At 54.7% G+C, this 12650-nt stretch overlaps 1 protein-coding gene and 1 long non-coding RNA gene across 2 annotated transcripts; one reads left to right on the top strand and one right to left on the bottom strand.

The window, feature by feature from the left end:
• Positions 1 to 3990: 3990 nt before the first annotated feature.
• On the bottom strand, positions 3991 to 9759 carry LOC131586615 (uncharacterized). The gene is made up of 2 exons (XR_009279186.1): positions 8480 to 9759; positions 3991 to 4610 (listed from the first exon to the last, which is right to left on the bottom strand). It is a non-coding gene; the product is annotated as an uncharacterized LOC131586615 (long non-coding RNA).
• Positions 9760 to 9788: 29 nt separating this feature from the next.
• On the top strand, positions 9789 to 11381 carry LOC131586613 (uncharacterized). Its single transcript, XM_058853630.1, has 2 exons — positions 9789 to 10539; positions 10610 to 11381. The coding sequence occupies exons 1-2, from the start codon at positions 9988 to 9990 to the stop codon at positions 11045 to 11047; spliced, it is 990 nt and encodes a 329-aa protein (XP_058709613.1). The 5' UTR covers positions 9789 to 9987; the 3' UTR covers positions 11048 to 11381.
• Positions 11382 to 12650: the final 1269 nt, after the last annotated feature.

Genomic DNA, 12650 nt, shown 5'->3' on the forward strand with positions numbered 1-12650 from the left:
AGAGGAATGGCAAATTTTGGAGCTCTCAAGCAGAAGCCAATCTGCAAACAGAGCAGGGGAGTTGTGTATTTTGATAAAATAAAGTGGAATATCCCAAGTGATGCAACTAAAAAAGCGCCAAGAGACAGAGCCACAGATTAGGAGACTGTTCACACACTGTGCTCCTGCAACACGGATTGCTCTGAGCAGGAAAAATGAGGTTTTACCTTTCTGGAGACCAGAAAAAATGATTCTCGAGCTGAAGGTTTTGGGTTGGAGAGTAGGAGGGGGGTCTGGGAAAAGAGGAATTTCCTCATGGCTGGGGTCGGGAAGGTCCTGGAGATGAGCGGAGGAGCTGGGGATGCTCCGGGAGCCGGGTGAGCGCACTGGGGGGAGCAAGAGAGCCGGAGCGAGGGAAGGAGCCGGGAGCAGCTCAGGTGTGACAAACCCAGCTCCAGAGCCGCTCCGGGCTGCCCTCTGCTCCGTGACAAGGGACATGTCACACCCCTGGGCTCTCCCGTGCGCTCAGCTCCGGCCTCCAAAGCCTTCGTGATGTTTTCTGCTCGCACAGGGAGGTGAAAAGCTCCTCTCTCTGCCCTGCTCCTCCTCAGCCAGCTCTGGCTCCCGGCTCTCTGCTCAGCCCCTCACCCTGCCCGGGTGTCCTGCCTGTCCCCAGGGTCCCCAGGCCGAGCTCAGGATGGAGAATTGCTCCAGTGGGACACACCTGCCCTGCCAGATCTGAGCTGTGACTGAGTTCATCTCTGGCCAGGCCTTGCTGTGCTGATGCTCGGGCAGAAGGAGTCCCCAGCCTCTTGGTTATCTCCTTAGGACCCAGATTTGGCTCTTCAGAAACCACTTTTCTAAAACTCTATAAATAAATCCCATTCTGCGTGCTTGAGTTAACATTAGCCTAAAAACCACCCTCCTTACAGCTCATGTCAGGCAAACAAGACAGGCTTGATAAGTGGAGAGAGTGATTTATAAAGGCACCATATGGGAGCTTGTCTAAGAATCATAATTGATTAGTGAGCTGCAGAAATATTCGGTGGTGCAGACACCAAATCCCTCGCAGGTTCAGCTCCTCCTGAGGCCTGGCACCCATTCCAACACGAAAATCACCCTGAGCCAAATTCCCTGAGGGGCTGCTCAGCCCTGTCCCACCTTTCAGGGGTTCTGGAAGCATCCTGAGAGCTGGAGGACACGATGCATCCGCGGGTGGGTGTGAGTGCTGCCATCCATCTGCCAAGTCCTGTGTTTTTCTCTGAGCTCCAGGAAGAACTTCTGGCCTGGGATGTGTCTGGACCCTGCAGGCAGGTCCCAGGCCATGGGGATTCTCATGGCAAGAGCTCCCAGTGCTGACAGACCAGCAGGGAAACACCCTGGGTTCCCTTTTCAGCAGGGATTTGGGGCTCGGTGAGAGCCAAGAGGATCCCTCAGCACACAGAGTGCTCAGGACACTGAAACAAACATTGGGATTGTTCCACACCAGCCTGCCCAGGGCTGCCCTGAGTCCCAGCACGGAGCTCTGGGTGCTGTCTGTGCATAAAAAGGGTCCTTACAGGCTCATGGCCTCTCTGTGTCACCAGGCATGAAGGGAGACATAAAATACTCAATTTAGAGCCTGAGCCAGAAATCCCTATTTCTAGCAGCAGGCAGCATCCAGTGCCCATTAGCCAAGAGTTGTTGAGTTAATTAGAAATGTATATTTGATACCGGGGCTCCGCACGCCGCTAAGGTTTAATAATTGATTTGTAATTTATTTGCCCATTAATTCTTCCTCTTTCAGAGCCAAGCCAGGAGCTGGTGCAGGCTCGTCCATCATCCCAGGCAGCAGCAGCAGCAGCAGCAGCAGCAGCAGCACAGCCCCTGCTCCCCCTGAGCTGTCGGGGGTGACAGACTGGAGCTCGTGCAGGCTGTAATTAGTTACTGACTTCAGAAGCTTTTTATAGGAGCTGCGTGTGCCTCTCGAGGAAGATTAACAAAGGGTTCCTTTCCCACGGACTCGGGCCGCGTGTCAGCACCAGCCAGGCTCCAGAAATTATTGATTCCCTTTCCATAAGGTTTGCATTTCCAAGGTAAGTGATTTGGCTCTCACAAGCAGCGGGTCCCAGGGCTCCATCCATCACGGCACAGCAACGGGGCTGACCCAGCACCGGCAGCAGGTTCAGCCTTAAACAGAGCCTGCAACGCTTCCCCTCCCTGCCACCATTTATTATGACAGGGAGAAGGGTTTCTGAGGTGCCCATTCCCAGTTAATCAGAGGGAAAACATAATTACAATCCCTGAGACCCCCTCTCATTTCTCCTGTCACGGGATCAGGGGTTCATTCCTGTCTGCTCATTCCTTTTATTTCCTGTGTGTTTTCTGAAATCTCACGGTTGTGTCTGACTTGGAGTTTTCAAAGCCACCAGAGGAAAATAGAGTTTCCCAAACTCCTGGAACATCCCAAGGTCCTGGAAACCAGGAATAGCCTGGATAGACCAGAGGACACCGGGACACCCACGAGCAGCAGGGCAAGCAGGCAAAATCCCAGCAGGATGGGAAAGGGCCCTGACAACAACAGCTGGAAAGCAGGAAAATATTATGAGTAGTCAAGAAGAGCATTTCACAGAGGTGAAAATCCCATTTTTAATCAAGAAAATACAACCCACACTCTTGCTAAGAAGGAGAGGCCTGTGCCTGCCCAGTGCTGACTCCCCTCTCATCTCAGCAATCCTCATCCTCTTCTGGAAACCTCTGGCTGTCAGAACATGCCCTGAGAGAGGAATAAGGATGGGAAAAGTGGGTTGGGATGAGGCAGGAATGCCAGCTCCCCACATGGGCAGGGCAGAGACAAGACAAAAGGCTCCAGGAAGGTTGGGAGGCCCAGGGATGATTTTGGCAGGAGGGAGGCCACAGAACAAGCCAATCTTCATGTGTGAAATCCCACATGGAGCTGCTGCTATAAATAAGGCTGACGGATTGATTGACATAAATCATAACCCTGCTGACACCCCGGAGCTCTGGCAAGCAGCAGGGATGCTCGTGGGGCTGGTTCTGGTCCCTTGGCAGAGGCAGGAGAGAGATTACTCATTCCTGTGTTTCCTGAATCCACCTCCTCCCTCCCCCACTGGACGAGGGCTGGAACAGAAGGATGGATTGAATTTCCTTGGGAAGGAGTTGGTGACATCTCTTCATCATGGGGGTCCCCAGATTTGCAGGATCAAGTCCTTGTAGTCCCAGGGAAAGTGATGCTTTCAGCACAGTCACAGCTTGTTTGGGGCAGAAAAAAAATAAGAATCCAAATCCTCCTCCTTTGAAGTGAAACCCCTGATTTACACGGAGCTGTGAGGGAGCCCTGAGCTCTGGAGCAGATCAGCTCTCACCACAGCCAGGTTTGCCCTCAGCCTCAGGCTGGCCTGCTCCAGAAATGCTCCAGAATGAAAGCCAAGGAGCAGGACCAGCCCAGGATCAGCTCACACATTCCTGCATGGGAATGATGCTCTGGGAGCACAGAGCACTCCCAGGGCTCTCCCTAGAAATGCTTTAGGGGTGCCAACCTGGGGGCAGCACAAAACCACCTGCTTCCTTTGTCTGATCTGCCTGTAACTTCCCTGGCTCCAGCAGAATTCCTGATTTACATCCCTGGGAAGATACCAGAGTTTCCCCTGGATAAAGTCCCCCAGCAGAACCCAACACCCACAGTGACACCCCCGGCCAGCAGCAGAGTCTGGAGCTTGCCCTTCTCATTCAACCCCTTCAAAACCTTTTCCACAAACACGCTTCCCTTAAAGTTCACAATGTTCTGGGCATAAATCCTTCCCCTCCCTTCCATGCTGCTGGAAGTTTGCTACCAGCTATATATTTTTAGATTTTAAAAATGTCACCCTCAAGTGCTCCGAGCGCACGTAACTACCATAAGAAACAAACCCATATAGACTTGCTGTCAATAACCCGGCCTCAGATGGACTCCCTGCAGCCCTGGCACAGTAAATTACAGCCTTTTCCCCCCCTCAAATGATGGCTGGCTGCTTATTATTGGCTTTCATCTTTATTGCCTCGTCAGGTGGAACGGTTGGAGTGACAACAGCGAATAGCCAGCCACAAATTGTGTCTGCTGCCAGCCTTGCTGCTGCTTGTCTGCAGGCTGGGAGCCTCCAGAATCCTGCTGGGATGGGCTGGCCACACAATACCAAGAAGTGCAGGTGGAATTCCTAAATCCCAGCCTGAGGATGCCCTGGGCAGCTGGCCCCAATTCACCCTCTCATTTACCCCATTACAAATTTTTCTTCTCTGGGAACATCCCATATCAGACCCCAGTGAATCCACAGCTGGGTGGATGAACCAATGGCTCTGGAATTGGAGAATATTTCCTGGGGCTGATCCTTTCACTGCCACAAATTGGCCCCCAAGTGTCTCTGCTGTCACCAGAACAGTCTGATTTGTGCCTGGAGACGTGGGGCTGCGTCAGGCCAGAGTTAAAACTGGCTGAACTGAGCTGTTGTGGCTTTGAAACTCATGGGGAGCACTTCCATGGCCTGGCAGGACTCTCCTGTCAATGCTGCTCTTCCACAGGGGCCAAGCAGAGAGTTGGGAAGGAGAGAAGGGGTGGGAATTGCCAGCAGAGGAAGGCGGCTCGGGCAGGTGGTCCCCTAAAAAGAAAGAAAGAAATCTATCAGCACATAAAGACCAGAGCCTTCCAGGCAGGGGTTAATCCAGGGGGGCTTTGGGAAGCCACCCCCACCCTGCAGACAGCAGGAAATTCTGTTCTTTGCCATAAACAGGGGAACAATCCCGGAGCAGGAACAGACAGGCCAGAGCAAGCTTTTCCCAGCAGACCGGAGGCTGACAGGAGGATCCAGTTTCGGGATCAGGCAACGCCCCGGGAGCGCCCAGGAACCCTCGGGCCGAGGGGTCTGCTCGGGAGGGGACCCCGAGGGTGATGGAGACCGGGAACAGCGGGAACAGCGGGAACAGCGGGAACAGCGGGAACAGCTCTCCACCCTGCCCGGCCACCGCCACACGGCCTGCAGGGGACGGGACGGGGATGGGATAGGGATGGGGAAGTGACGGGGCAGGGATGGGACAGGGATGGGGCAGGGACAGGACAGGGATGGGGCAGGGATGGGACAGGGATGGAGCAGGGACAGGGATGGGACAGGGATGGGGCAGGGATGGGGCAGGGACAGGGATGGGACAGGGATGGGATGGGACAGGGATGGGGAAAGGACAGGGACGGGACAGGGATGGGATCGGATGGGATAGGGATGGGGAAGGGACGGGGCAGGGACAGGACAAGGATGGGGCAGGGATGGGACAGGGATGGGACAGGGATGGGACAGGGATGGATGGGGCAGGGACGGGGCAGGGATGGGATGGGACAGGGATGGGATGGGATGGGACAGGGATGGGACAGGGACGGGGCAGGGACAGGACAAGGATGGGGCAGGGATGGGATGGGATGGGACAGGGATGGGGAAGGGACAGGGATGGAGCAGGGACAGGGATGGGACAGGGATGGAGCAGGGACAGGGATGGGATGGGACAGGGATGGGATGGGATGGGACAGGGATGGGGAAGGGACAGGGATGGGACAGGAGTCAGGCAGTGCCAGAGCAGAACTGGGAATGAATCAGACTTGGAACAGGGATGGAATGAGGATGGGCCAGGGCTGGAACAGGGATGGTGGACTCTGCCTGGTGGCTGATGGGGGCCAAGACCCCTGGGGCAGTAGGACAGGGCCGTTCCTCTCTGCTCATCCTGTGGCACTTGGGATCAGAATTCATCTCAGCCCAGGGCTGAGGAAAGGCTTTTCCCTCGCTCTGGGCTGGTGGGACATTGCAGGGACAAAGGTTTTCTCTGTCTGCAGTGTGGTTTAACCCCTTCCCAGCCTCTTCCAGGGCACTGGACCCACTTCCCTGCCATGGAGATGCGGCTGCAGCTCCTCCAGCCCCTCTTGGTGACACAGAGTCCTGAGGGCCACACCACACTCCAGTGATGTGCTGTATCCCTTCCCTGCTCCCTGAAAAGCAGGAAAATATTTAGAATAGTCAAGAAGAGCATTACACAGAGGTGAAATCCCCATTTTCAATAAAGAAAATCCAGCCCAAACTCTCGCTAGGAAGGAGAGCCTTGTGCCTGCCCAGTGCTGTCACCCTCATCCTCTTCCACCTCTGGAAACCTCTGGCTGTCAGAGCATGTCCTGATAGAGGAATAAGGATGGGAAAAGTGGGTTGGGATGGGGCAGGAATGCCAATCCCCCTCCCACCACAACCAGGACGAGTGGAAAGCAGCCCCTGGGTGGGCAGGAGGGAGCTGGGAGCCCCAGGAAGAGGCTCCAGCCTGCAGAGCTCACCAGCAGCAGAGCAGGAGCACACTCAGAGCCACAGAATCACCCAGAATCAGCCAGGCTGGAGAAGAACTTTGGGATCATGGAGTCCAACCCTTCCCAGCCTGCTCCTGACTCCGTGGCCAGCCTTGAGCCAGGAAATTCCCCCTCCATCCCTCATCTCTCTCCAGTGAACTCACACAAGGATGGGGCTGCTCTTCTTACAAGCAGGCTGCTTTTATGTTATAAATTAAAAGATCCAGACAAAAGCAACCCCGAGAGCTGAGTCCTCAGGAGTCACAATGACTCAAACACCAGCTTTTCACAAGAAAATAAATTCAATGTCCTGGCTGCTTTAATCATCAGGCTTTTCTACCTTTACCAGCACCCCAGCAAACACTTGTGCCTTCATTTAATGCTCTTCAGCCTAATACCCACCACAAAAGAAATCCAGCAGAAAGCCTGGCTGATAATTCCAGCGAATTTCCATTAGACCCTCCCCTTGGGTTTTGGGGTGAGTGTTGAGTGAATGAGCTTTAAAAGCATCTTTTCATTTAGCAGAGGCTCCCCGAGCCAAGAATCATACCTCACTCTGTCAGAAGAAAAACAAGATGTGGGCTCAGAGCAATTGAGCAGCGCTGGAGCCCGGGATGGAAAATCTTGCCTCCAAAGCCAAACAAGGTTTCACTGCCAGTGTTGTAAGGCAGAGAGATGCAAAATTTTTGTGGCTGATATTTCTCGCCCGTGCCTTGGGATCTGGGGCTCTTTTGGAAATGAAAGGTTTAGGCGATGCTTTAAATGAGAATTTGTTAACCCTTGTTTAGGCTGCGAGGGAAGAGCAGGCATGGGCATCCCCTGAAGGGAAAATGAGTTAAAATGTGTCAAGATTCGGTGTTTGGGCTGTTGGTCTGTGCAACTCACCTCAGCAGGAAATTTCAGAGTCAGGACAGGAATTTTAGGGTCAAGACAGGAATTCCTGAGCCGGGGCAAGGAGGAGGGAAGGAGAGAGAATTGATTGAGAGCCAGGCATCTTTAAGGGGCAGAAAACTGCTCAGGAGCTGATTTGGGGCACTGTGGAGTGAGAGAGGCAGAGCTTCGCTTCCTCCTCTCTGCAGCCTTGCAGGGTGAGGGCAAAAGAGAATAAACAAACAAACAAAAAACCCTAAAAACCCCCAAAACAAACCCCGATCTTTTTTTTTTCCTTTTTTTTTTTTCCCCCCTGCAGATTGTTTTATTCCAGCCCCAGGGCTGCTCTGGGAGCTGGGTAGGGGAGGAGGGAGTCGGGAAAGGGAGTGGGCATCCCGGGAAAGGGAACTTGATCCCGGGAAAGGGAACGGGATCCCGGGAAAGGGAGCGGGATCCCGGGAAAGGGAGCGGGATACCGGGAAAGGGAACGGGATCCCGGGAAAGGGAGCGGGATACCGGGAAAGGGAGCGGGATACCGGGAAAGGGAACGGGATCCCGGGAGAGGGATCCATCCCTGAAAAGGGAGCGGGATGCCGGGAGAGGGATCCATCCCTGAAAAGGGAGCGGGATGCCGGGAGAGGGATCCATCCCTGAAAAGGGAGCGGGATGCCGGGAGAGGGATCCATCCCTGAAAAGGGAGCGGGATGCCGGGCAGGGCTCGCTGCGGTCGGGAGATGGCAGCAGCACTTTGCTCTTTGCTCGGCCGGGCCGGGCCGGTCCCGGGGGGCTCCCGAGGCTCTGTCCCCGATCCCGGTGGGATCAGCCCCGCTCCGGGAGCCTCTTGGCCCCGGCCCTGCTCAGGAGCGCTCACCCACGCTCGCTCCCTGGAAAAATCCGCCCAAAGTCCCACCTGGAAACGCCTGGAGCGCAGTTCCCACCCCGCCCCGGGGAGCTGGGGACGGGAGAGCATCAGCTGAACTCCCCAGTTTTATCTGAAACTGTGTGAACCTGAAATCCAGGTCCGCGGAGCTCTCCCGGCGCTCCCATCTGCTCCCGGCTGCAGGGACGCGGGGGCGAGCCCGGGGTGGGTGTTTGTGGCTGCCTGGAGCCAGGGGACATCCATGGAAATGTCACCCGGACAATGCCCTGCACAAGGCCAAGGTGCCCCCGGTGGCCCCGGGCCGGGGGGAGGTGGCCCCGAGAGGCCACGGCGGGACCCCGAGCCCGGCCCCGGGGCCAGCTGGGGTGAAAAGGCTGCTTGGGAGAGGTCAGGAGGAGAAAACCAACCTGCTTTTCTTCGGCAATTATGAAGTGACAAATTACCAGTGAAAGAGCTCATCTGTCTGGATTTGTTTGGAGAGTCCCCTCCTCGCCGCAAACCTGAGGCACGGAGAGGGCCGGGATCACAACCTTTCTCTTAAGGATTTCCAAACGTTCTGCTGACACCCCACTCCATCTCTGTCAGCACTGGGAACGCTCAGAAATTTAAGCCGTGCCTTTCCGAGAGCCAGCCCCGCAGCCCCAGCTCAGCATCTCCCCCTCTCCATTCCCCTCCGGAGCGCAGGAAAGGCGTTTTGAGGGGAAGCTGGAGTTCCCCTGCCGATCCCACCTCTCAAAGGGCTCAGGATTTGAGGAACAGCGGTGTTCCTGATAAAGAAGCGAACCCGGAGCTCTGTGTGTGCCGCCGCTGAGCTCCGATGTCTCCACGCCGCTCCCAGGGCAAGGGTGAATCCCCAGCCCGGAGACACAACAAAAGCCCTGAGCCACGGCATGGCTGAGAGGTTTAATTGCATTACAATCATCTGCTGGTATCAAGGAATCGGGAGGAGAGTCAAAACAGGCACTTTGATCCCTGCAGAAGCTGGAAAAACAGCAAGCACTTGGCCAAGGTGCAAACCTCCTCCTCCTCCTCCTCCCTCGCCGGCAGCGGAGGAAGGAGAGCAGAGCCCTCCCTCGGGTTTGGGGGTCTGGGAGTGCCCCCCAAGCAGAAAACACAGCAGGAACCAAACACAAGATTAAAAAAAAACCCCAAAAAACACCAAAAACCAGTGGCCAGCTCAGCTCGGCTTTGCTTTCTGTTATTAGCATGGTTAAAAATAGAGGCAAACCCGATTTTCAAAGCCAAATGCGGTTTCCCAGCCAGCTGGCAGCGCACGGAGCATCCCGGCGCTGCCCCACACATCCCAGCCCTCTCCACCCGCGAGAAGGGGGACAAAAACCCTCGGGAGGGAGGTAAATATTTACTCTCCAAACAGCAAGTGCTGTCCGGAGGTTAACGAGGCACACAAGCGCCCTGAGCAGCTGGAGATGCGAGCGTGGCTCCCCGGGGCTCCCGAAGCGGGGCAGGGAGTGGGAATGGGCAGCCTGGGGAAGCAGCAGGTAAATGACCCCCTGTGCCCTCCACAAACCTCCTGTCGGCGCTTCCCCAATGGAAAAAAACTCGTTTTTCCCCAAAGGAGAAAACACGGATCGGCGCTAACTGAATTGAGCCTCTGATTTTCCATCTCCATCCGCCCGCCGGGGGAAGATTTATCCCTCCTGTAAAGCCGAGAGCGAGATCAATCTCGTTTGTACCTGGCAACAAATCCAGGTTAAGCGCAGGCTGGAGGTTCCCGTTCTGCCACCCTCTGCTCCCAGCGCCGCTCCTGCTCCGGGGCCGCTCCAGGAGGGATCGGGGCTGGAGAACATCGCCCTCATCCCATGCTGGGGGTGCTGGCACCCCCAAACCCCGCTGTGCCCGCAGAGCAGCCCGGGGGTGAGCGCAGGACACCGCGGTGCCACCCGGGCAGGACAGGATGGCACGGCTCTGTCACCGCGGTGCCACCCGGGCAGGACAGGCTGGCACGGCTCTGTCACCGCGGTGCCACCCGGGCAGGACAGGATGGCACAGCTCTGTCACCTCCCGGGCAGGACAGGCTGGCACTGCTCTGTCACCTCCCGGGCAGGACAGGATGGCACGGCTCTGTCACCTCCCGGGCAGGACAGGCTGGCACTGCTCTGTCACCTCCCGGGCAGGACAGGATGGCACGGCTCTGTCACCACCAGGTCAGGACAGGATGGCACGGCTCTGTCACCACCAGGTCAGGACAGGATGGCACGGCTCTGTCACCTCCAGGTCAGGACAGGATGGCACGGCTCTGTCACCACCCGGGCAGGACAGGATGGCACGGCTCTGTCACCACCCGGGCAGGACAGGATGGCACGGCTCTGTCACCCCTGCGGTGCCACCCGGGCAGGACAGGCTGGCACGGCTCTGTCACCACCAGGTCAGGACAGGATGGCACGGCTCTGTCACCCCTGCGGTGCCACCCGGGCAGGACAGGCTGGCACGGCTCTGTCACGTCCAGGTCAGGACAGGCTGGCACGGCTCTGTCACCACCATGTCAGGACAGGCTGGCACGGCTCTGTCACCACCAGGTCAGGACAGGATGGCACGGCTCTGTCACCGCGGTGCCACCCGGGCAGGACAGGATGGCACGGCTCTGTCACCTCCCGGGCAGGACAGGCTGGCACGGCTCTGTCACCTCCCGGCCAGGACAGGCTGGCACGGCTCTGTCACCTCCCGGGCAGGACAGGATGGCACGGCTCTGTCACCCCTGCGGTGCCACCCGGGCAGGACAGGATGGCACGGCTCTGTCACCTCCCGGGCAGGACAGGCTGGCACGGCTCTGTCACCACCAGGTCAGGACAGGCTGGCACGGCTCTGTCACCCCTGCAGGACCCAGCGGCTGCTCAGGGACTGGGAAATGTCTCATGGAGAAGTCCTGGGGAGAGCTGGGTTTCCATCCAGCCGGGATTTCCCTGGGTGCCCTGGCATGGGGACCCTGCTGGGGACAGCTCCCCCCCAATGAGTGACTCAAGACACACCAAAAAGAACAAACGAGGACTTGGACTGGGTTATATTTTAAAATGCTCATATATTTTCTTTTTTTTTTTTTTCTCCTTTTTTCTTTTCCTCTTTTTTTTTTTTTTTTCTTCTCATTTTTTTTCCCCACAATTCTAATACAATTGTTCTCAAAATACTGGCGTTTCCAGCAGCAGTTCTTTCTTTTTTTTTCTTTTTTTTTCTTTCCTTTTTTTTTAACCTTTTTTGTTGTTTTTGAAGTGAATAATAATAATAATATACGGTAGTGATTTCACAGTAAAACAGACCTGCGGGAACGCCAGAGATACGTGACAAAAGACACCCCCAGACCAGCCCTCCCCCTCCCTCCCACCCCTCTCCCATCCCCAAAAAGATTTTGGAAGTGGGGAAAAAAAAAAAAAAATAAAAAGTTCATTCAAAAAAATTATTTCAAAAGAGATTTCATATAAAGCCTTTAAAACACGGTCAGAAGTTTCTCCCTCTTCTCCAGATCCCTGTGGCTGAACACTTACAGAGAGAAAGAGAGAAAAAATAGAGAGAGTTCATAACAATCTCTGTAGAAGAAACAAAACAATCCAGGAAAGAAAATATCCAAGGATACGGTAAGGGATAAAATTACATTTGTACAAAAATAGATTTTAACTTTATTGATGCTTTAGATATTTTTTTCCTTATCTTTTCTCTTTTTTTTTTTTTTTTTTGTCATTCTAAATTTTAATGTCCTTTTTTTTTAATCTATGTATCCCATAGCCAAGGCATCCATCACTAAGTATTGGGAATTGCTAAAGCTATTCTTTTACTCCAAACCACCTGCTTAAAAGAATGAAAAAAAAAACAAAAACAAAATAAAAGAAGAAAAAAAAAAGAAAAAAAACAACCACAAAACAAAAAGGCATCTTAAAATAGATGCAGTTCCTTTGTCTCGAGGAATAAAAATCCAGATTTGGCATCTGCCAATTTGGAAAGGGATTCAGATACAATGGAAGCAAACCAAGGAAAAAAAAACGAAACAGAAAGCAAGGAGGAAAAACAAAACAAAACAAAACCAGGAAAAAGAATCGACTTAAACCACAAAAAGCCAGGAAAAGCCTGTAATTGCTACAGTTCTCTATGTGAATATGTGAGTGGGTATTATACAGTGTCGATATCTACAGTACATACATGGACACACGGACACCCCCAGTGATGATGGGCTGTGCCCTGCACGGGTGGGGACAGCACAGCTCTCCAGCCTTTCTGTGGGATCAGCACCCAGCCAGGGATTGGGATCAGCACCCAGCCACAGTTTAGGATCAGCAGCCCAAGCCAGGTTTGGGATCAGCCCCCAGCCCAGGGTTTGGGATCAGATCCCAAGCAGGCTTTAGGATCAGCAGCCCAAGTCTAGATTTGGGATCAGCACCCAGCCTGGTTTGGGATCAGTACCCAGCCTGATTTTGGGATCAGATCCCAGCCCAGGGTTTGGGATCAGCAGCCCAAGCCAGGCTTTGGGATCAGCACCCAGCCTGGTTTGGGATCAGATCCCAGCCAGGGTTTGGGATCAGCCCCCAGCCCAGGGTTTGGGATCAGCCCCCAGCCCAGGGTTTGGGATCAGCC

Source organism: Poecile atricapillus, chromosome 20, assembly GCF_030490865.1.
Source record: "Poecile atricapillus isolate bPoeAtr1 chromosome 20, bPoeAtr1.hap1, whole genome shotgun sequence".
NCBI lineage: Eukaryota > Metazoa > Chordata > Aves > Passeriformes > Paridae > Poecile > Poecile atricapillus.

Excerpts from the sequence above, each read along its gene's own strand:
- LOC131586613 (XM_058853630.1), top strand. The coding sequence starts at position 9,988 with ATGGCACGGCTCTGTCACCGCGGTGCCACCCGGGCAGGACAGGCTGGC. Across the intron at positions 10,540-10,609 it reads CACGGCTCTGTCACGTCCAG|GTCAGGACAGGATGGCACGG; the intron begins GTCAGGACAGGC and ends TGTCACCACCAG.